This window comes from Myxocyprinus asiaticus, chromosome 22 (assembly GCF_019703515.2).
Source record: "Myxocyprinus asiaticus isolate MX2 ecotype Aquarium Trade chromosome 22, UBuf_Myxa_2, whole genome shotgun sequence".
NCBI lineage: Eukaryota > Metazoa > Chordata > Actinopteri > Cypriniformes > Catostomidae > Myxocyprinus > Myxocyprinus asiaticus.
Genome location: NC_059365.1, coordinates 37214200 through 37239000, shown reverse-complemented (window position 1 = coordinate 37239000; position 24801 = coordinate 37214200). Strand labels below are relative to the sequence as shown.

The 24801-nt window shown below is 39.0% G+C and overlaps 1 protein-coding gene across 2 annotated transcripts in view; it reads right to left on the bottom strand.

Annotated features, from left to right (window-relative positions):
• Nucleotides 1-24801, bottom strand: part of LOC127412585 (polycomb group RING finger protein 3-like) — an 81162-nt gene that overhangs the window by 6784 nt on the left and 49577 nt on the right. For both annotated transcript variants that reach the window (XM_051649055.1, XM_051649056.1), the window contains 3 exons: nt 23279-23389; nt 9348-9436; nt 693-830 (listed from right to left, as the gene is read on the bottom strand). In XM_051649055.1, the coding sequence (XP_051505015.1) occupies nt 693-830; nt 9348-9436; nt 23279-23389 (338 nt within the window). The remainder of the gene's footprint in view (nt 1-692; nt 831-9347; nt 9437-23278; nt 23390-24801) is intronic.

Below are 24801 nucleotides of genomic sequence, written 5' to 3'. Positions count from 1 at the left end.
TTCAGAAACACGGTAGATAAACAAAAAATTGAAAAGAATGAACCTTTTAATGCTTATTAGAATTTTGTTCTTCAAAAACTAGCCTTTTTCTTCAGCTTGAAAGTGGTACTCCAACACAAACTGCTTCCATTTTGGAGGCTTATTTTATCTGGCTTGGAGCGGTATTGTGGAGTTGGCAGTTATAACTCTCAATACTAACAGAGAACAAGAAGCATCTGACAGTTATATTGTGGGGAGTGGGGGGGGTTGACAGATTTATGCCATGGAAAGCCCACACACAAAAGAAGGAAAAAAAAAACAGTGATGGAACACCAATAATTAGTCGTGCTCTGAAGTTTTGTCTTAAATTGCGCTATGAGGCTTTGGCAGGCAGAGAGATACATGACAGAAAGCAAATGATATTACAGGCTATTATTTGTCGCTGAAAATGTGCAGCATGCCAAAAGCTTTGTGGGGAACTGTGACAGCACGGAGGAGCTTTGAAATCCTCTGTGGTGAGTCACAAACGAGGTATCGATATAAACGGAAGGACTATACCGGGGGACAAATGGACAATGTGGCAGCAAAGGTCTCTAACAAGTTAACTTTGAACAAGAGAACAGATATTTAAAAAGGGAGATAATGGGTTGCATCTATAAATATAGCTCACTGCATGAGGAACCTACAGAGCTTTAGATCGGAGTCGTACATACCTCATTGAAGGATGTGAGGTTGAGCTTCTTTGCGATGAACTTCTTAAGGTGGAGAACGGTGGCCTGAGCCGAACAACGAATCCACTTCCGCTTGAGACCTCTGAGTTTACTGCTGTTACACTCCAGACAGATACTCACCTGAACGAGAAAAAGAGAGTGTGTTCGACTTGGCACTGATAATCTCTTTATGGAGAATCTCTCTATGGTAGATGCAAGTAACTTGAAATTTACATAAGACAAGAAATTCAAATAAGTACGTAATGGTACAAGTTTAAGGGGCTGTTCACACCGAACACGTTTTTGCATCCGTCAGCTTTTTTTCAATTGTTTTTCTATGTAAATATGCACTTGATGGACATCTCTGACCATTGCGCCACATCTTGCTGCTTTTTCAGCATCTCAGGCAGAAGCAGGTAGGTATAGCTACAGGCCATAGATTTCCAAATGGGGTTGGAATCTCCAAAAGAGGGCGGAGTTACACGATAAGAGGTGGGGTTACTCTGGAAGGGGGTTGCGCCAAATCCAAAAGAGGGCGTCACTTCCACACACGGTTAGGGAAAAGGTTAAGTTATGGGCTCCCTATTTCTTTGCTGGTGGTTTGAAGCTCCCGCCCCTTTTTGGAGCTCTGACTGCAGCTATATCTTTCTCCGCAGAAGAGCCACGTTTGTTAGACACTGTGCCAAGTTAAAAAGATTGAAACACCGGTGTTGTTCTCGTCTTGTGCTGCATCTAACTTTTTTCAGGCCAAGAACGTGCTTGGTCTGAATGGCCCCTAATACATGTCTAAAATTAGGCCAGCATAATTCCGCAGAAAGCTTTACAAATTACCAAAGAATAGAAAAACCCATAATTCAGCAAGCTTGTACACTATCCCAGTCCTTTTTTTTTTTTTTTTGTTTATTAAATATTTTGGCTAATTTGATCATGCTGTCCGCCATCAATAAGAGTATGGTACTGTCAACTCAGATTAAGACATTTTAACATGTGTGATACAATCCCACATAATTAGGCAGATAATCAGCGAATGATTTTTCAAACTCCACGAAGCCCTCACAATCTTCAAAAAACATCTGCAGATGCACACTTACTACACTCCCTACCAAACACTTACCTCATTATCATGCCTATAATTTTCTTGCTAATTATTGAACTTTGCATTGCAGCATTTCTTGGGATGTGTTCACAATGCGGTCATCAATTCTCTGTACTAGTAAGTGTTCCAACGCGACAGCAGAATTCAACTGTATAAGGATGCGGGTCACGCTCCCATGTCTGCACTCCGATTGGTTGCTTGCTGCATTGCGCTACTACTCATCTGCAATAAGTTTGTCAACAGTTACTGTCACTTATGTCACCTCAAATTACCAACACTCATTGAAAATGATTTGATGGCAATTAAATGCCATTCACAGCGACAAAACGACCAGAAGTCATTCACTGTCAAAGATATTTGCTGATTACCAATAGGAGTGCAAACAGTGATCCGCCTCCTGATGCAGCTGGATAGTGCAGTTGAGAGGAACCCCTACTAGCATCCAATTGTACAATGACTTGGCAACCTTCAACCGCATTCAGTGTGAAAACACCTCTACGTTATTGTCTCCTTACGATAAATCGCTTGTGTTGTAGTATTACTTATTTGTTGCTTTAGAAAAATAACATCTGCAAAAATAATAAATATAAATGTACACCCAGCTGGGTCATCAATTCAAGTGTCAGGGTTTAAAACATAACGCTCACATAAAATAAAGCAATAAGCCATGAGAAACCATGCATTACAGTGATTTTACTGTGGGTAAGAGGTGTACACCGGGCACTTTCTACACTGAATACGTCAACACGAACATTCCAAACCGTTTATTTGTGTTGTTGGCAGTTGTAGCGCCAATGCATGCACAGCAAAATGGGACGGGACACTTGTTTACTTCTGGCGCGTCAACGGACACTTCAAGTGTAGAAAGCATCATTGAATATAATGGGTTCTTTTGCTTTTGACGCGAAGTGACGTGCCGCTTGTGTCCTGAGTAGACAGGGTGTTAGGCTATCACAATCTTACCTGTTGTAAAACCACTGTAACACACAGTCTTTCATGTCTTATTGCTTTTATAAAACTGCGGCAACAGTAATATGATGAAACACGCCAATGTTTAATAAGAATTTACTTTATTATTAATAAGAATAAATAATTTGTCCGGCAAGTAATATAGTTCATTTTATAAAAGTGTATTGCCACACACAAAAAACAGATGCCGCCAACGCAATTTCCACACAAATGGAGCAGATGCCAGCAAGCCCTCCACCATCTTTCTAAACTGAGCTGAGGGTTAAGTCGGCAGGCGAGTATGGTCGTCTCGGGTTGCCCGGCAGGTGCAGTGGCAGAGTGAGGGCTTCACAGAGTCAACATGCATTACGGATTTCATGCATCTCTCTCTCTGTCCATCTGTCCTTCTGCAGATAAGTGACTGAGAAATGCACAGTGGCTTTGCGGCTTATTTGGACCAGGCATCTCCCAGAAAACAATAATGGAGAAGGATGGGGAGAGGCAGCTGCGCCTGGCAGCTAAACGGAGATCCATTTCAAGGGCAAATGGCGCCGGGTAAGAACAGAGTTACTAAGGCCTGGTTACCGCCACATTACTTACAAGAACAGTGGGCAGTAAACTGCAGTTGCACTTGGTATGCGCAGGCGGCGGCGAGATACAAACACGGCTGTGCCATTAAACCCAAGCAAGGTAATGGTGATTTAGAGACATAGCGCAGGAACTCCTCTATTAGCTGTGTGTGTGTGTGTGTGTGTGTGTGATTACTGGGTTATTACAGCACAGAAAACTCACTCAACCAATTAGGTTTCCAGATCCCAGAACGGCAGTAAGAGGGGCCTTTTATTTACAGCCACCACAGAATATCCTTCCTTTCCGAGATGCCACGAGGCTGATTTAAAACCTAATTCTACAAGGGTAGATATTCTGGTTTGTGTGGGGATCTTGGCAGGCTGATATCTATCACACACCCACTGTATGAATGCTTTTGTTTGGTACATAAGCAGCAATATGTTCAAATGACTTTGGGTTTTATTACAACACATCGCATCTCCATTTTGTAAAGGTAAGACCTGAAGTCCATTTCTTGCACCAAAAACTATAGCAATCCAGATTTATATGACAATTTCTCATCAGGAAAGCCATTTATTGTGAGAAAGCTACTTAAAGGAATAGTTCAACCAAAAATGGAATTTCTCTCATAATTTACTCATCCTCATGCCATCCCAGATGTGCATGACTTTCTTTCTTATGCTGAACACAAACAAAGATTTTTAGAAGAATATTTCAGCTCTGTAGGTCCATACAATGCAAGTGAATGGTGAACAGAACTTTGAAGATCCAAAAAGCATATAAAGGCAGCATAAAAGTAATCCATATGACTCCAGTGGTTAAATCCATCTTCAGAAGTGATATAATAGATGTGTGTGAGAAACAGATCAATATTTAAGTCCTTTTTCACTCTAAATCTCCACTTTCACATTTTTCTTTTGTTTTTGGCAATTTCCATTCTTTGTGCATATTGCCACCTACTGGGCAGGGAGGAGAATTTATGGTAAAAAAGGACTTAATGATTGAAATATTGATTTGTTACTCATCCACACCTGTCATTTCGCTTCAGAAGACATGTATTAAACCACTGGAGTCATATGACTACCTTAATTGCTGCCTTTATGTGCTTTTTAGAGCTTCAAAGTTCTGGCCACCATTAATTTGCTTTGTTTGTGTTCAGCAGAAGAAAGAAAATCAAACACATTTGGGATGGCATGAGGGTGAGTAAATGATGAGAGAATTAAAATGTTGGGGTGAACTAACCCTTTAAGATGCGAAAGCGGCATACGCATTTATATGCACCGTGCTCTGAAGTTTTGTCTTAAATTGCGCTATGAGGCTTTGGCAGGCAGAGAGATACATGACAAAATGCAAATGATATTACAGGCTATTATTTGTCGCTGAAATTGTGCAGCATGCCAAAAGCTTTGTGGGGAACAGTGACAGCGCGGAGGAGCTTTGAAATTCTCTGTGGTGAGACACAAACGAGGCATCGATATAAATGGACCCCCTCTTTACCCCCTGTATACATGTGGCTCAGTCAGTAAGAATTTCTCCACAGCACAGGGGATATAACATCATTTTCCCGTGACGATGGTGTAAATAAGAAACATGCTGTGTGAGGTAGACTTCACTATTTTTTGTTGTGTCAATGTATTTCCAGATGTCGCACAGTTGCTGCTGTGCTTGTTTCCTTAACTTTCCATCACAGCGGCACTGTGTTGCAAAAGTGGGTTTTCCCTCTTACGTCATACTTCGAGATTTCCCTGGCATACTTGAGCGTATACGCATACGTGAAGCCAACATTCTGTTATTCTACAAACTTGGTTTAGGGGTTTTTCAAAATCCCTAAACTGAGACCAAAATTTCTAACACTAACTCCTCCTAGAGCTTTGAAGCTACATCCACCAAACTTGGTACAGACATTCAGACTGTTCTGAAATAGTGTGCTTTGTCTTTTCCAACAGATCGGAGTTACGGTTTTCGCAGAGCGGATGTTCAAATGGGCCAACAGAATGCTCATTAATTCAAACTCTATCTGTTAAAAATTAAAATGTAAACAAACCCCCTTTATAAAGTTTTGTCTCTTTATCTTTCTATCTCTTTATCTATCTATCTGACATTTAACTGACTATCTATGTGACAGTCTGTCTAGCTAGCTAGTTGCCAGTCTGTCTTACTTCAAAATCTGTATAACCATCAAGCTTTTAAAATTAGATTAGACTTTCAGAAAAGGCTTTTGACAAACTTTTCCTATCTAGTTATATTATATATTGTGTGTTTGATTTTCATTTTTACACAGTACTCCCTAGAAATGTTCAATTCTTGCTGCCATGTTTATTTGTTGCTACGATGTCCTGCTACACCCGGTGATGTTCTGGTCTTTTCCAAACACATGCGCACACTTCAATAACCTATAAGAACAGCTCTTATGAATTTACACAACCACGAGCCTTGTTTTATCCGGCAGAAACCTGTGTGTAAAACTGCTTTTTCTTAATCCCTTTAGCAGCGTAAGGAAAACGGTGATCGTGCTTACATGATGTTTCAGAATGCTGTTTTTGCATACAAAAAAAAAAAACTGGAATAAGCCTTATTCTCAAGTCTCTTAAACACTCAATGGTCTTTGTTATGATTGGCTAACCTAACCAGAGTAGTTCTCACTATTGTTTATCAGCGTGGCCCAAGTTGCTTAATACAGAATAGGTGTTCATACAGTGCATCCGGAAAGTATTCACAGCGCTTCACTTTTTCCACATTTTGTTATGTTACAGCCTTATTCCAAAATGGATTCAATTCATTATTTTCCTCAAAATTCTACAAACAATACCCCATAATGACAATGTGAAGAAGTTTGTTTGAAATCTTTGCAAATTTATTAAAAAAAAAAAAAAAAAAAAAAAAAAAAATCACATGTACATAAGTATTCACAGCCTTTGCTCAATACTTTGTTGAAGCACCTTTGGCACCAATTACAGCCTCAAGTCTTTTTGAGTATGATGCTACAAGCTTGGCACACCTATTTTTTATCAGTTTCTCCCATTCTTCTTTGCAGGACCTCTCAAGCTCCATCAGGTTGGATGGGGAGCATCAGTGCACAGCCATTTTCAGATCTCTCCAGAGCTCTGGCTGGGCCATTCAAGGACATTCACAGAGTTGTCCCGGAGCCACTCCTTTGTTATCTTGGCTGTGTGCTTAGGGTCGTTGTCCTGTTGGAAGATGAACCTTCACCCTAGTCTAAGTGAGTGAGCAGGTTTTCATCAAGGATGTCTCTGTACATTGCTGCATTCATCTTTCCCTCGATCCTGACTATTCTCCCAGTTCCTGCTGCTGAAAAACATCCCCACAGCATGATGCTGCCACCACCATGCTTCACTGTAGGGATGGTATTGGCCAGGTGATGAGCGGTGCCTGGTTTCCTCCAGACATGACGCTTGCCATTCAGGCCAAAGAGTTCAATCTTTGTTTCTCATGGTCTGAGAGTCCTTCAGGTGCCTTTTGGCAAACTCCAGCGGGCTGTCATGTGCCTTTTACTGAGGAGTGGCTTCCGTCTGGCCACTCTACCATACAGGCCTGATTGGTGGAGTGCTGCAGAGATGGTTGTTCTTCTGGAAGTTTCTCCTCTGTCCACAGAGAAATGCTGGAGCTCTGTCAGAGTGACCATCGGGTTGTTGATCACCTCCCTGATAAAGGCCCTTCTCCCCCGATCGCTCAGTTTGGCCGGGCGGCCAGCTCTAGGAAGAGTCCTGGTGGTTCCAGACTTCTTCCATTTACGGATGATGGAGGACACTGTGCTCATTGGGACCTTCAATGCGGCAGAAATTTTTCTGTACCCTTCCCCAGATCTGTGCCTCGATACAATCCTGTCTCGGAGGTCTACAGACAATTCCTTGGACTTCATGGCTTGGTTTGTGCTCTGACGTGCACTGTTAACTGTGGGACCTTATATAGACAGGTGTGTGCCTTGCCAAATCATGTCCAATCAACTGAATTTACCACAGGTGGATTCCAATCAAGTTGTAGAAACATCTCAAGGATGAACAGTGGAAACAGGATGCACCTGAGCTCAATTTTGAGTGTCATGGCAAGAGCTGTGAATACTTATGTACATGTGATTTTTTTCATTTTTTATTTTTAATAAATTTGCAAAGATTTCAAACAAACTTCTTTCACATTGTCATTATGGGGTATTGTTTGTAGAATTTTGAGGAAAATAATGAATTGAATCCATTTTGGAATAAGGCTGTAACATAACAAAATGTGGAAAAAGTGAAGCGCTGTGAATACTTTCCGGATACACTGTATGTAAATGTGGGCGGTCACATGTTAATGTGCTCAAGGTTGTGAAGTCATAACTATGACAATCCATAAATGACCTGGGTGGAGTGGGGAGGGAGTTTTGCATTCCAAGCATTGGAGTATGTCTACATAACAGATTATTTTAAAAGAGCAAGGAAAAGCTTGTTTTTCCATGTCCCCTTTAAGTGCAATTTCTTGTATTATATCTTATAGGAGTTGCCAAGTCTCTTTTTTTCCCCAAGTCAATTATACCACAATAGGAGGTTCAGATTTTCAAAAACATATTAGTATTTAAATGTAAGTCTGATGCAGGCTGAATTTTAACCAGACAATCTGTCTATTAGCAGTGGAGTGAAATGTTCTGCATGAACAGAAGAGCGTCTACAAATTAATTTAATTAATTCCTTTTTTGCTTCCTAGTCTATGTACATGCTGCATGGACTGGTTCTCTCTGCCATTACTTCTGCTCCCAAGGTCAATCCAGACAGATTTGACCAACAGACACATTAGCAGAAATGTTCCACAGCCATCCAAGCGTATCCGAGCGAGTACTCTTGACATTTTTATTTACTTTTTACATAATATATGAGGCCAAAATTCTCATTCAAAAAAAGTCTCAGCTTTACAAACCGCTGACCACACAAACACACACACAATCCCTCCTCAGCCCATTTGATACAACCACAGGACACACACTTAAAGGAATTGTTCACACAAATATTAAACTTTTGTCAGCATCAATTTTTGCATTCCGTGGATGAAACAAACTTGTAAGGATGTGTGAATAATGACAGAATTTTCATTTTGGGGGAAACTATCCCTTTAACTCATTCAATCATTTTTCAATACAAGCATACTGTGTCCACATCTATTTTCTTTATTCTTCATGCTCAAATAACCAATCTCTCTCATGCACATACTCCACGTGGCATTAGATCCTTTTGCAAGGTGAATATATATTCCAAACACACCAGCACTGAGGCTCTAGACGACATTACAACAGCCTTCTGTTGTTACATTATTAAGAACCATCTAAGAGAACAGAAAGAATACAAATTCTACTATAAAATAGTCTTTAATAAAACAACCAAACCCGAAACACTGGAACAGGCTCTGCAAAAGATTGTGAACACGGACTGGATATTACAGATATGAAGGGGTAGGGTATTTGGTATATGGTCTGGAATACTACTACTGCTTACTACTCTGCATACACTTAATACTGCCTTTTTTTAAATACTATGTGAAACAGTTATTATTATGCATCAATAAACATTTTAAACAGTAGGTTGCTACACTGATGGCTCCTCATCACATTAAATTAAATTCAGCGAGTGCTGTCCAGTTATCATCTTGGACATATAACAGTTGTTTTGCATTTTTAGATAAACTTGTTTTAACTCTTGGCAGTCAGAGCAAGTAATGAGTCAAGAATAAAATGAACAAGATTATGGCAGATATATTTCTGGTTAATCCATCACCCTGCAAATGGAAGGTCAAGCTTAACGCATGTATTTAATGCAGTGTGCTCTATTGTATACTGCACATTTTGGCAATACTATTAGGTCATCCATATTCCATCAAATTTGCACCCTGTGCACAGTACACATACTGTATACAGCAAAGATAGAGTAGTAGAGTAGCATGCTATTCCAAATTTAGCCCTTTTCACTTATTCTGAGGTCATTCATACAAACTAGGCCACACTGAGAGTAAGCCTCCCTTGTGAGATATTAGTGAGGTCAGATGTGTACAGGGAATCCTACCTGCTCATCGCTGCGGTGGTAATCATTGTCTTCCTCTGCTTTCTCCTCTCCTGCGTCCTTATTGGACGGGTTTTCCGATTTCAGGTCACCTGGTTGGGTAAAATTGTAATATTTTAAAAAGACAGCCCGGTTAAAAGCAACATATTTTTCTACATGTAATTCCGTAGATATTCTGCTTTAAAAATAATAATGTACTTCAACTTTTTGGACTATTTTGTCATTTCTCCAAAGGAACCCTTTAATCTATGTTTTTATAATTCACTGTTTATCAAAGGTGAAATTATAAAGTGTATTTGTTAGTGACTCTGGTGAGACAGTTTCTTCATTACACATTATGAACTCTGAAATATTCAAACCAAAAAAAGCAATTATCTCAACCTGCTCCTGCACACATTCGCAACTCTCAAAAACAAGTCTGCAGCTCATCAATGGAAGCAGATTAATTTGTGATTCTCATTCCCCTAACGACAAATAACACGAAGCAACCTGCCCAGAAAACACTCAGAGGACGACACGGGCAGACAGCTGATCATAGAATGTTGCAACCCTCTGTCAGAAAAGGTCAGAAACTAGGGCTGCATCTCATTATAGACTAAAATATATGGCTAAAAATACTTTTCTCAGTTTGGCAGGACTTAAAACCAGAGATATATTTTGTACAGGATTTTTACAGGAATATTCCAGGTTAAATACAATGTAGACTTAATTACCACAACAAAAGAATATTAACTCAATGTTCAGTTTGTAAAAACAAACAAAAAACACATTTGCAGTAATGCAGTTAAAATAGAAACCTAGCAAGCGACATATGGCTTTTAAACCCGCAATGTTAAAAAAAAAAAAATCACTTGCATGAATTTAGTAAAAAACTTGTTTTTGAGCTGTAAACTTACTATATCGCAGTCACCCTTTTGAAATGGGACTACTTTTCTAGATGGATGAATTAAGAATTGCGCCAGGTTCAGAGTTACGGACACAATTCTTATGAGTGGAGTTTACTCATTGTAAACAGTGCTTTACAAACAGTTATGTCATGTTCATTCCATGTCAGGAGATGAGTTGTATCTAACTTAGCACTGTACATATAATATACATATACAACATATAATGCTTAAATTTTTTTTGGTTTTTTAAAGTTTGAGTGTTGCATATTTTAAATGTGCATTTGTTGTCCGGCACACTTGCCTACTAGGTTTCTATTGCAAGTACACTACTGCAATCATGTTTGTCATTCATTGTTACAAACTGAGTCTAAACTATTTTCTGCTGCATTCTACAGCCAATGTTGGATAGATTAGTTCTGAAATGTAATCTGGTACTGATTACAATCTATGCTAAAATTGTAATCAATTAAGTAATCTTTTATATTAAACTTTTTAGGTAGTATAATCTGATTGCTTTTGGATTACTTATGGCATGTTTTGCTGAAAATCTAATAATTAATTTTAAATGTATTATGTACGAGAGGAACAGGACAGCACTGTCTGTCTTAAATGTATGTAGGCCTTTCGCAATTATTAGATAATTGTCTGATTGCGGTTATTTGATCTAACCGCAATTATTTTGGACTTAAAATTCCAATCTTAATGCCCAAATAAGGGAATTTTAAGGGAATATATAAATGCCTTGAACAAAATGCCATTTGTGTCACAGTTAAACTCCGAGCGTCACTGAGCAACACAGCGGACGTCAAGCAGAGTAGCTCCTGTCCAGAAGAGCATGTGAAGTGCTTCCCAAGCACTCTGATGCACGCGCTGTCAGCAGAAGCTCGCACCAAATTCCCGCGACTATATAAACGAACAAATAAACTTTGATAGTGAATGCAAAGCCCTCCAGTTTCACTTTAAACGATCATGTAATGGCAAATATTCCTGGTCATAGCGGGTTCATACATGCAGTGTTAATGACACACAGGAGACACTCGCTTACTCTATTTCTGTGGAGTGATAAAATGATGAAACGAAATTTCAAAGGTCTCGTGGGTTTAATCAAAGAGCATGTGAAAGTAGGAGTCCTAATAAGAAATTAGGACAGAAATATTTTACCATTGCATAACATAATATAGTATAAAATAATATTATATAAAATAAATATAATAATATATATTTTATATTATATTTTTTTTATAAAAAAAATTAAGTTAAGAGTTCCAAAAACAACAGTTTAAATGTAAAATTGTCCAAAAAAAAATATATATATATATATAATAATTTTCTAGAAATATTTGGATATTGAAAACATTATTTTTCATGTCATTCATACGTTTTTAACCCCTTAAAAGGACATCATATATCGCTATTTTATTATTTAATTTATATATTTGAAGTTAAATATGTAAAAATTAGTGGTCGACAAATATGGGTTTTTTAATGGCTGATATCCAGAGAGCAGGGTGGCTGATACAATGCTGATATATCACACAATTTAATATAGTAAATAACATAAAATATATATATTTTTTTTAATTAATAAAAAAAAAATTATACTCTTATGTAGCACTATATTTACTAAATTTCACACAAAACTAAATAATATTGTATTTTAAATGGTAGATTGCAGTTTCTTCAGATTTCTGTTTAGTCATCAAATTTTTGTAGTTTATTTGCACATGAAGAATTGTTAATACATTAGGATGAAGGAAATAACAGTACACACAGTAGTCCAGCAACCATGGATGGCATGACCACGTTAGAAATGCACACGAGAAGCGCTTTTACCTTAGGGCTGCATCCGAAAATGTAGGCAGCTGACTTGCTACCTTGCTGCCTAATCAGTTAACTTTCAGCTGTTTTGAATGAATGGAACTCTTAAGGAAACTGCTCTCCGAACAGTTTGAAAAGCACCTTATTTTCATCCTATCTCCGTATACATCCTCCGGAGGCAGCATTTTCCTGGTTTCAGAAGCAGCCTTGAAGTTGTAATCATGCACTCGTGTGGATCCAGCAATTTCCTGACAGTTTAAACAGCCTGGATTGCCAGCTTGGATTGTGACCACAGACCATCATGATTTGTGAATCAGAGAACTTTTGATCCTGTTCCTGAAGTTTTTGATTCTGGCTGATGGAATACGTGCTTCAGAGGAAGATATTAGATGAGCGCTCGACGGGAAGAAAACGCTGGGTTTTCGTGAGGTTCCTGAATTACATCAGTTTAATCGAGATATCTGCATATTTGCAAAAAGTATATAATAGAAGTTTTATTGATATTTGCCTTTTATCATTAGAAAAGTTACCGGGAACTGTTGAGGAGAGATTGTTAGAATACGTGCTTTAGAGGTAAATAACTAAGCACTCCACAGGATGCTGGATGTGCTCAAGTTGTGTGAGGTCAGCTTATTACATCTGTTTAAACGAGATACAGTGTCTGCATATTTGCAGATGGTATATGATACTAGTTATATTGATATTTGCCTTTTATCATTAGACAAGACAGTTAAAAGTTACAGGGAATTGCTGAGGAGAGAGAGGGAGAATGAAACGGGCAAGCACTTTAACATTATGAGCTCAAACGCGTCTGCTGCGGCTCTGATATGCGGATCGTTTAAATGAGACTGTGTTGCACACCGGTCTATTATTGTAGTAACACGATGGCACATAGCAACCAAACGAACCATGACTGGTAGTTTACATGTCTCAGTCACTTCACATGCAAGCAGCCGATTCTCAGCGCCCTTAAGAAACAAATCGGCCAAATGGGAAAATTGATTGGCCGATGCAGATAATTAAAAAGTCCGAATATCGGCCGATATATCGGTCGACCACGAGTAAAAATGACTTCTTATGGTGTATGAAGCACACATGCACCTTAATTATGACAATTCATATGACAATTAATTATGAGAGCTCTAAAACAGACAATTAATCATCATAATCGCAACTATCTGTTTGACAATTAATCGTCAGCCAAATTTCATAATCGTGACAGCCCTAAATGTATGTAGTGCTACCTTGCTACGCCTATCGCACATATTTTAGGCTCTGGCTTAGACACTCTTTTAAAAATGTTTATTATGTAATCCATCAAAAGTAAATGTAATCTGTTTATACATTATCTGTTTATCTAATTTCAAGTACTTAAATGTTGTAATCTGATTGAGTAATACATGATTACATGTAATCTGTTACTACCCAACACTGTTGACAGCAGACCACTGATGCTATCGATAGAGCTCAAGAATTTAACACAGAATATTCCTTAAAACCCATAAGGTACATATATTTTGCTTAATATCACCAAAACTCCCTATTGCAAACAGGGAACTTTCGTTACTTGTGCCCGGTTGAGTTTGGTTGAGATACTGTATTGCATTTAAACTCAAACACTGTGCGCACACACTCATGACTGTGTATGAGGGGCTGTTAAAACATCACCATGATGTGATTGCATCACCACAAATCTCCCCTGCAGTAATGTAAAAGAAAAGGAGATTTCTTGAATCTACGAGAAGTGCAGTCTGTGTGAAAGAGAGGGGCAGAGTGATGTTAATACTACTATCCTCTCCGACAGTTAAAATGTTCCTTGCCGGGAAATAGTGCACAGAGTCTGAACTAATCTGTGGCAGGCAGACCTTGAAGCTGAGAAAAAAAAAAAAAAAAAAAAGGATTTCCAGCTAAAGAAGTTTTTCGAGGGGTGTTAATAGGCAAGGCAAAGCTGTCCGAAATTGCTACCTGAGCTTGTTCCTATGATGGCAATGAGAAGCCATGAGTAGCAATTTTGCCATCCTTTCAAGATGGGTGACCGCTTTTTCAAGATTGGCAACAGTCTGTGACAGGATTTAAGACACACCCTCAGGTACCCCACCATGGCAAATTTAGAGGGCAAGAGCAATTTGGGTTGAGGGCCCCTCTAAAATCATCATGTCAAAAAATTTGCAAAATAACCTGTTGGTAATACAGTAAACAGGCACACACGAAATCTGAATCCACAGAAAGCTCGGCAGATTTCCACAGAATTGGAATGCCCATCAGTCACAAAGTTCTAAATATCTCCAGCCCCTTTGTGTTTATATTTTCACCAGTTCGATTATGCTTTCAGCTAGAGTGTATTTCCATGTTTAAAGGGATAGTTCACAGAAAAAGGAAAATTCTCTGATAATTTACTCACCCTCATGCCATCTGAGATGTGACTTTCTTTTTTCTGCAAAACACTTTTGAAGATTTGTAGAAAAAGATCCAGGCTCAGCAGGTAGAATGGGGAGAGGATGGTGATTAGATATTTGTAGGTCCAAAAAGCACAGATAGTCAGCATAAATGTAATCCATCTGTCTCCAGCGGAGACATTACTGTATTCTAAAGTGAATCGATCACTTTGTGTGAGAAAAAGAATGATATTTAAGCACTTTTTAACTGTAAAAGATTGCTTCCAGTCAGACGTTGACAAATGGCTGAATTTACCCGAGTGCTCCCGTGACATAAGCGCGATGGCACGTGAACTGACGCGCGACAGACACACAACCAATGAGTCAAAGGAACATGCCAATGCACTTGTGTCACAGGAGCACTCAGGTAAATTCAGCCATTCATCAACGCCTGACTGAAAGCGAACTTTTATAGTTAAAAAGTGCTTAAATATGGAGGTCACATGGCGCCATGCAAGAAACAGACGTGTGAGCGACGAGCTCTGCGCACTTTGCTAAATTTTTAATTCTTTTCATGTTATAATCTGGTGAAATTCATTACACATTTGCTCTTTGAGGCAAACATGGCAAAGAAGTCAAAATCCTCGGGCTCTGGAGACATTAAAAGACACTTACGTGTTCAGGATGAAAGTCCCGACAGGCCTATAGACCGGGGACTCGATTTGGATGGCGCGACGGGAGAGGTGATGCAGCGTCAGTTGTCCAACATGACAGTGATGCTGACGAAGGTTCTCGCTGACTTGGAGGATCTCGCTGTAATACGTCGATCGATTACGCCGATGGAAATAAAATTCTCTGAGTTAGTTACAAGAGTGACTGATGCTGAGAGACGAATCGATTGTATGGAGTCTTCGGAGAGGGAATTAACCGCTAATCCACCCACGACCAAAGCTGATTTGGAACATCTCCTTGAAATGCTTGAAGATCTTGAGAATAGAAGCCGCAGGAATAATGTTTAGAATTGTTGGAATTCCTGAGCATGAGGAGGGCAGAGACATGGTGAAATTCCTAGACAAGCTTTTCCCGAGTCTGCTCGACATAACAGGCCATAAACTGGAAATTGAGTGAGCTCACAGAGTCCCAGCTCACAGATTTGCTGAGGGAGAAAGGCCCCAATCGATTCTGGCCAAATTTCTGAGATCATCCGATAAAGATCTTGTGTTGCGCCAGTCGAGGAGCAAAGGGAAGCTTTCTTGGAAGAACCATAATATTTTCTTGTTCCCGGACTTTGCAAGTTTGACAAGAGAGAAATGCGATCGGGAATGTAAGAAACTCTTACATCAGCGAAAGATCACTTTTGCTCTGATGTTTCCGGCCAAACTGAGAATAGAAATGAAGGACGGTCACAAAGTATTTACATGTCCCAATCAGGCAATGTCTTTTATAGAATCAATGGGTGAGTAAACCATTGGGTGTTTCTCATGTGAGTGGGTCGACTCGCTGTACTTACTCTGGCTTTTGAGGAAGCTGGACGTCATTTTGGTTTCTTTCTTCTTTTTGCATTGGCTCCGCCGAGCGGCTGAAATTTGTTTTGTGAATAAAATTTTTCCTTAAAGAAACTTTTGCATTGACGAAAGATTACATTTGCATTGAAGTTCCCGGCCAGTTTGAGAGTGGACACTACGGATGACCGCAAAATATCTACATGCTCACACAAAGGATGTCTTTTATATAGTTGACGGATTGTGTAAGTCATGGTATATACGTTTATGTGGCCTCCGAGTGAACTGACTTGACCATCCGGGGAACCGGAATGCCGGTTTTGTTTCTTTTTGTATTGGTTCCGCCTAGCAACTGGAGCTTGTTCTATTGAATAACACTCCTTTGGAACAGCTGTGGATTAATCTGTTCGTTCTTTGTGCTTATTCCTCCTGCTGGCTGGAATCTGTTTTGTTGCGTATTTTTACGGGACATTGGAATGATTACGTCATCCGCTGAACTCATAACAGCTAGCTCAGTGAACATTCCTTTGTCTGTCCGAGGAATCTGAACGGTTTTATATCAGCTGGAATTTATTTTGTGGAAGATCACACCTTTGAGACAGTTCTGTGAATGAATCTACACGTTCTTTGTGTTCATTCTTCCTATTGGCTGGGGTTTATTTTACAAAGTATTTTCTGTTATGTAATTTTAAATGAGCAATCCGATGGCAAAGTTGTTGTGGGCGTTCATGGACCTTTTGAGTTTAGAGGGATTGTTGCCGGTTGGCGCTTTCGTGCATGGGGTTAATGCGCATGTTTTTCTTTTTTCTGTTTGTTTTGTTCGGGGGGAAGTTTGGGGTTTGATTGTTTCACTAATGGGGAATATGGTCTGTATAATTTTGTTTTTGACACACAATACATTTTTTCTACTATATCAAAATGTCAAATGTTAATATGAGTGTACTATCTCTCTCCACACAGAATGTGAATGGGTTGGGGCTAAAGGTTATTACTTTTCTTAAACTTAAGAAATATGATATTGTGTTTCTTCAAATGAAAAATTTGGGAAGATATGGGGTGGACATGTTTTTTTTAGTGCTGGCTCAAGTAAGAGCAAGGGAGTCATTATATTGATTAACAAACATCCAACATTCAAATGTCTCAAACAGACTAAAGATAAATTAGGGAGAGTCATTATTGTTTTAGCTGAAATTCAAGGGCAAAGGTTGATTTTGGCTAATATTTACGCACCTAACGCTGATGATCAGAGATTTTTTATAGATCTTGAAGGGATGCTGCAAACCACTGGCACCCCTCATGATATAATATTGGGAGGAGACTTTAATCTTTTGATGGACTCAGTCCTTGATCACAGTGAAGCAAAAGTGTGTAAACCCCATAGAGCAACATTGACGCTTCACAGGATGTGTAAAAATCTTGGTCTTACAGATATTTGGAGACTTTTGAACCAATCTGGTAGGGACTATACATTTTTTTCATCAGTCCATAAGATTTATTCTAGAATAGATTTTTTGTTTTTATATATCCAAATCCCTCATTTCATCTGTTGTTGATTGCTCAATTGGAAATATCTTAGTCTCAGATCACGCCCTGGTGAGTTTAGAGGTGCTGCCATATACAGAGAAAAATAAATAATATAGTTAGCGCCTTAATGATTCCCTTTTGCAAAATCCTGATTTCCAACAAATGTTAAAGACTGAAATCAATGTTTATATGGAGACCAACTGGTCCTCGGTATCCTCTGTGGGCATGGCTTGGGAGGCACTTAAGGCGGTTCTTAGGGGTCGAATCATACAGTATGCCTCATTCACCAAAAAATCCAAAGCACAAGAACTTGTGGAGTTGGAAGGAAATATTAAAAGTGCCGAGGCAGAGCTGAAGCGCCGTATGTCATCTGACGGCCTCAAAGAATTGACCCAATTGAAATATAGATATAATACTATTTTGTCGCGGAAAGTGGAGTTTTGGTTATTCAGGGCAAAGAGTCGGGGGACAAAGCAGGAAAACTTTTGGCTAGATATATAAAGCAGAAAGAGTCTTTTTCTACCATTCCCTCGGTGAAATCTGCAGGTGGTGAAATATTTAACTCGGCCATTAATATTAATAATGCTTTTAAAGAATTCTACTTTGATCTCTATAGTTCCACGTCTTCGTCTACTGATGAAGATATTAGGAACTTTGTGGAACCATTAGATCTTCCTAAACTGATGACTGAGCAAAAAAATTATTTTGATTTTGAGATAACCTTGGATGAGCTTGATGAGGAAATTTAGGCCTTGCCTACAGGCAAGGGTCCGGGGCCTGATGGCTTTTCCTAAAATCTTGCTTAATATCACCAAAACTCCCTATTGCAAACAGGGAACTTTCGTTACTTGTGCCCGGTTGAGTTTGGTTGAGATACTGTATTGCAGATACTGTATTGAGATACTGTATTGGAGTTTTTCAAATCTTATGCTACAGAACTGGCTCCAGTTTTGTTAGAAGTTTATACGGAATCATTAAAGAATGGAAAGCTTCTGCCAACCATGACACAAGCCCGGATCAGTCTGATTCTTAAAAAGGACAAAGATCCAAGCGAGAGTAAAAGTTACCGCCCAATTTCCCTGATACAGTTAGATGTAAAAATGTTGTCAAAAATTCTGGCTAATCGATTAAGTTATGACATCACTTATACATATAGATCAGGTGGGGTTTATTCGGGGCCGCAGCTCTTCTGATAATATTAGGCGTCTCATCAATATCATGTGGTCAGTAGCGAATGATCAATCTCCGGTCGCTGCCATCTCACTTGACGCCGAAAAGGCATTTGATATGGTAGAATGGGATTATCTTTTTAAGATTTTGGAAATGTATGGGTTCGGGAGTACATTTATTGGTTGGATTAAGTTACTTTACAGACACCCTGTAGCAGCGGTACAAACAAACGGATTAATTTCAGATTATTTTACTCTGGATAGGGGCACCCGGCAGGGTTGCCCTCTTTCCCCATTATTGTTCTGTCTTGCCCTGGAACCATTAGCAGCCGCGATAAGAAAGGTGGATGATTTACCAGGGGTGATTGCAGGAGGTGTGGCGCATAAGCTTCTGCTTTACGCAGATGATATTTTATTATTCATCTCCGACCCTACTAGATCTATGACTTGCCTCCACAGAATAATTAACTCCTTTTCCAAGTTCTCAGGATACAAAGTCAACTGGTCTAAATCCGAAGCTTTGGCTTTGACAGCATACTCTCCAGTAACAGCCTTCCAGCCGGGTGCCTTCCAGTGGCCTAAACAAGGAATTAAGTATTTGGGAATTTTATTCCCAGCAAATTTGTCTGATTTAGTCAGAGTTAATTTTGATTCCTTAATAAAAAGGTTTTCGAATGATGTGGACAGTTGGGCTTCATTACATTTATCGATGATTGGGAAGATTAATGTTATTAAAATGAATTGTATTACAAAATTCAACTACCTGCTACAGTCTCTCCCTGTAGATGTCCCCCTCTCTTATTTCAAGTAATTTGATAGCATAGCGAAGTCCTTCATTTGGAATGGTAAGCGTCCCAGGTTAAAGTTCAATAAGTTACATAGGCCGACTGATAAAGGTGGGTTAGGCCTACCCAAGATTTTGTTTTATTATTATGCATTCGGTCTTAGACATTTGGCTCATTGGTCACTTCCACCTGAGAGGGCCCCTCCCCGGTTGAAAAAGAAGTTCTTGCCCCTATCTCGCCACTGCAAAGCCTTTCGATTAAACTAGCCGGAGAGGTTAAGTTGCACCCCGTTATTTTGCATTTGCACTCGATATGGACGTAGCCTCGAGCATATGGCTGAACCCTAAACTATGTATTAATAAGTCCCCTTTCTGTTGGTCAGACTGGATTGTGAGGGGGGTTCATACACTTGGTGACCTATATGAGAGTGGAGTATTGAGACCTTTTGAAAATTTGGTTCAACATTTTGGCATTCCCAGATCTCAGTTTTATAAGTATTTACAGCTGCGCCACCTACTCTGCACTGTTTTTGGGAGTGGCAGGAACCCCCACAGTGCGGCAGATACTCTGGGAGTGGTGATTGCTGCTTTTGGAAGGGTCATGAGGCATCAGTGTATTACTCCCTGCTAATTCAGAGACCGGGGGACGGAACTTTGAATTCTCTCAAAAAAATTTGGGAGAAAGATCTAAACTTGACATTGGAGGAGGGGGTGTGGGCTAGGATCCTAAAAAATGTCAAGTCTGCATCTAGAGATACAAGGATTCGCTTTATGTAATTTAAGATTTTACATCAATTTTTTTGGACCCCTTCCAGATTGTATAGGCTTGGTCTTAAAGACACACCCACCTGCTGGCGATGTCAATCAGGGGTTGGAGACATAACTCATGTCTTTTGGGGGGGGGGGGGGTGTTGAGATCCAGGAGTTCTGGTTGAAAGTTCAGAGTCTTATATGTGATGTATTGGGCACTCGGCTTTCACTTTGCCCCAGACTCTGTATTTTGGGTGATGGGGTGGTCATCGATGTTGAGAATCAGCACATAAAGAGTTGGGTCCTAACGAGCGTCATGATCGCCAGACAGGTTATTTTAAGGGGTTGGAGGTCGGTTGGAGCACCCTCATTTCATGAGTGGTGCTCGGAGATGGGGAGGGTGGCGGCCTTTGAGGAAGGGATGTATTGAAGGCTGGGAAATCTGGGGTTATTTGATAGGAAATGGGGCAGATATCTGGCCTTTTTGGAAGGTTTTCGGGGAGGGTTAGTGGAGAGGGATCTCTAGTTTTAAATATGTGTGCAATTTGATTGTTTTTTGAAAATATGCTTTTTATTTATTTATAAATGTATTTTTTGTGTGTGTGTTTTTTTAATTTATTTTTATTTATGACCACTGGGGTAAGTGTTTGTGTCGGGTGGGGGTGTTCGGGGGAAGGGTTTAATTGTACATAATTTGATTCCGCATTTTCTGCGATGTTTATTTAATTTGTTGAATGGAATCAATAAAAATGGTTAATATCAAAAAGTGCTTAAATATTGTTCTTTTTTGCACACAAAGTGATCGATTCACTTTAGAAGACATTAATGTCACTGCTGGAGATAGGATGGATGTCTTTTATGCTGACTATCTGTGCTTTTTGGACCTACAAATATCTAATCACTATCCTCTCCCATTCTAAGGACTTGCTGAGCCTGGATCTTTTTCTACAAATCTTCAAAAGTGTTTTGCTGAAGAAAGTAAGTCATACAAATCTCAGATAACATGAGGGTGAGTAAATTATCAGAGAATTTTCATTTTTTGGTGAACTATCCCTTTAAATCAATTCTGCTGAACTCCACAGATTTCAGTCCATCCAGGATTTCACGACCTTGCGATCACAAGAACTAATACAAATTAAACCACTCTCTGCAATATTTGCAGTAGTTTGCAATTTTGTATAATTTCCAGAATTTCTACACATTAACCGTGAAACTGAAGTAATCTGATCGCTTTTCTCTCAGTGTTTGACAGCGGCAGAACAAATGCTCCATTACTATTAAAGTAACAAGTTCACCAATATTCATGAATTTTTTGTATTTTAGTATTTTAGTATAACATTGCTGTAGCATCAGTTTCCACTGCCCTTTTTGCACAGATAGTCTGTTAAAATAGACTGGACAATTAAAACTACAAAAAAGCTCCCGGTACTGATATTTGGATTCATAGACCAGTATTTTACTAGTAAATATCTCCAATAACATGGTTTTTACCACCTATTGCAGTAAAAAAACAAAAAACAAAAAAATTGTTTTTAAAATGTTTGGGGAAATTTTTAATTATTGTCATTATTATTATTATTTCATATTATTTTCGTGTTTAATTAAACATTTTGCATCCCCGTCATATTTGAATCCCCTGCATTTTTAGTTTACAGCTAAGGTAGTGTAGGTCAACTTTTTTAACCTTACCAAAGTTTACATGCATTGTCCGCTATGGCTGAAAAATTTATAAAATGTATCAGATTACAATTACAGACTTTCAATTAAGTCAAATACTAAGTACATTATTTGGGTTTCACAGTTGTCTAAAATAAGAATGAATGCAGAATACATTTAAAACATGAGTGATGTCCTTAACAAGTCATTGTAAAGGAGAAACGTGTGGTGCTGAGTGTGTGACAATGAATGAGGAAATACAGACATTATTTTTGGATTTGTTCAGCGAAAAAAAAAAAAAAGTTTCTGTGAAGTGATTTAGAAAGTAACTTAAGGGGCCTGGGTAGCTCAGTGGTAAAAGACGCTGGCTACCACCCCTGGAGTTCGCTAGCTCGCTAGTTCAAATCCCAAAGCATGCTGAGTGACTCCAGCCAGGTCTCCTAAGCAACCAAATTGGCCCGGTTGCTAGGCAGGGTAGAGTCACATGGGGTAACATCCTCATGGTCGCTATGTGGTTCGTTCTCAGTGGGTAAGTTGTGCGTGGATGCCACGGTGGATGGCTCCGTGGCAACGCGCTCAACAAGCCACGTGTTAAGATACGTTGATGGTCTCAGATGCGGAGGCAACTGAGATTAGTCCTCCGCCACCCGGATTGAAGCGAATCACTACACAACCAAGAGGACTTAAAAGCACATTGGGAATTGGGCATTCCAAAATTGAAAAAAAAAAAAAGTTACTTAAAAGTAAAGTCATTAATAATGTGACTACTTTGTTATGAAGTTTGATTACAATTTTAGGGAAGTAATTAGTAATCTGTAGTGATTTCTTTTTTGAGTAACCCAACACTGCAAATGGCATCACAATTTTTGTGAAAGGCCATAGAAAATTCAGTCATTTTGGGCTACAAAATACAAATTAAAAAAATGGGCCACGAATCCTGGTGGGACTGAGATTTATCCCTAAAAATTGTGTTAAAAATTTTAAAATGTCTGCAGATTCTGTCTGGACCTGGAAATAATTTTGTCTCCCTTTATTGTTAGACAAAAGGCAAGAGAAGTCAAAAACCACGTAGACAACAAGTCTCAAAATGGATGAAACCGTACGCATCTGTTTCCATGCATTAGTTTCCTGGTCACATATCAAAGACTGTTCAGTAAAACTGGCTAAGACAATGAGGAACAAGAGACTACTTCCATCTGAGCCTTATTTACTACACAGCCATTACCACTGCTGACTAAACATGCCTTTGGGCCGACATTTACACAAACTTTATCACTGCACAGAGTTCTGAGAGATAAAAAGAACAAAACACTGTTTTTGTTTCGACAGAATTCTCCAAATTCTGTCCCCAATTCACACCTCTATTAGACCAATAAAACAAAGAATATTGAGCAATTGAAGGCGAAATGTCCCCCCACTACTGTGATTCATGGATTCTACCCCAGCAGGGATAGAGAGCTGGGTTGTACCATTGCGCGGAGTGTCCAGGTGGGTTTTTACGTTGCACAGTTCTCCTTTGATGTCTCCAGGCACCTCCATGCCTAACTTCTGATAAAACTCTCTCTGTTTCTTCATCTCCGCTGCACAGGAGAGAGCAATTAGGATGAATTAAAGTCTTAATGTTACAACACACTATAAGATGCTTCACAACATGAGAAATTTTGCCAGATTATGTGGAATCTCTGAGATTTACAACCTGCTCTCATGAAATCATGTTACTATAGCTACATTTTTGCAAAATTATTTTTACATGGCTCGGTCTATGTACTAGCGAAATGAACACTAGAGGCGCTATAACAACAACGTCTTTTGTTCCCTTTCACACAAATCACGAATAAAACGGCAGATAATCATCGGTTCTACAACACTTTTCGCCCTGTTTCTCACACGATGCTATCATATGAAATCTAATATAACTAACTATAGTGCATGACTTGTAAAGTGTTAGATTTTAACATTTGCATTACATAAATAACTTGATTTTTAAGCTTGTTCAAGTGTGATAAAATTGTGTTGCATCTCAACTGATAGGTTCTTGCACTTGCGATGCAAAGGATCGGGATATGAGACCTGAAGAGTGAGAAAGGCGAAGTCATCATGTGCGATGAAAACGTCAAAGCAGCACCACAAGATGACGTGGTTGCTTCAGCAATTGTGTTTTTCATCTCACATCTCACAATTTCATCTCTTCTGATGACACTATCGGTTAGGTTCAGGTGTAGGGTTTAGGGTTGGGAGGTCAATGTTGTTAATGTAAAACTCGATAGAGCATTAATCTTAAAAAATCTGTTTGGGAGAGCATTTAACTCTCTTTTAGCACCACACAGTGGACATTTCACCTCGGAACTGCCACAATACATGTAAGGAATCACGCAATATCATTTTGCAAAAATGTCACCACAGTCATGTAATTTTCATGAGATCAGGCTGAAGATTTACCCATATGTATCAAAGATTTCTTTTTCAGATATACTTCCTATAACATCATATGAGTGAAATTAACTGATAGGAATTGTTAACTGTATGTGCAGCACATTTACTGTAACTACTTTAATGCGACACTTTCCCGAGTTAAATATTTAGCAAAGAATGCATTATAGGGCTTGAATTTATTATTTATTTTTAAATTATTTATTGATTAGACTGTGAAAAGTAGACTTTGATATTACTGATTAACAGTTTTTCTCCACCCACGTGACTCTGACTACATCAACAGATATGTTGTTTCAGAGTTAGTCAACATAATATAAAAATGTATTCTCATAATACAAGTTAATCTTTTATCAAAATGTAATAGCTTGCTCTGCTTTTGAAACAACTTTCCTTTTCAGCCGATGACACTGAGATCCCGCAGGCTAATGATTAATGTCAACAAATAATGAACTGTATTGTTTTTAGGGCTGGGTATGAATACAGATATCACGATTTAATTCAATTAAATTCTGATTCACAAGCTCTCAATTCGATTCCGGTTTTGATTCTTTTAGATTCA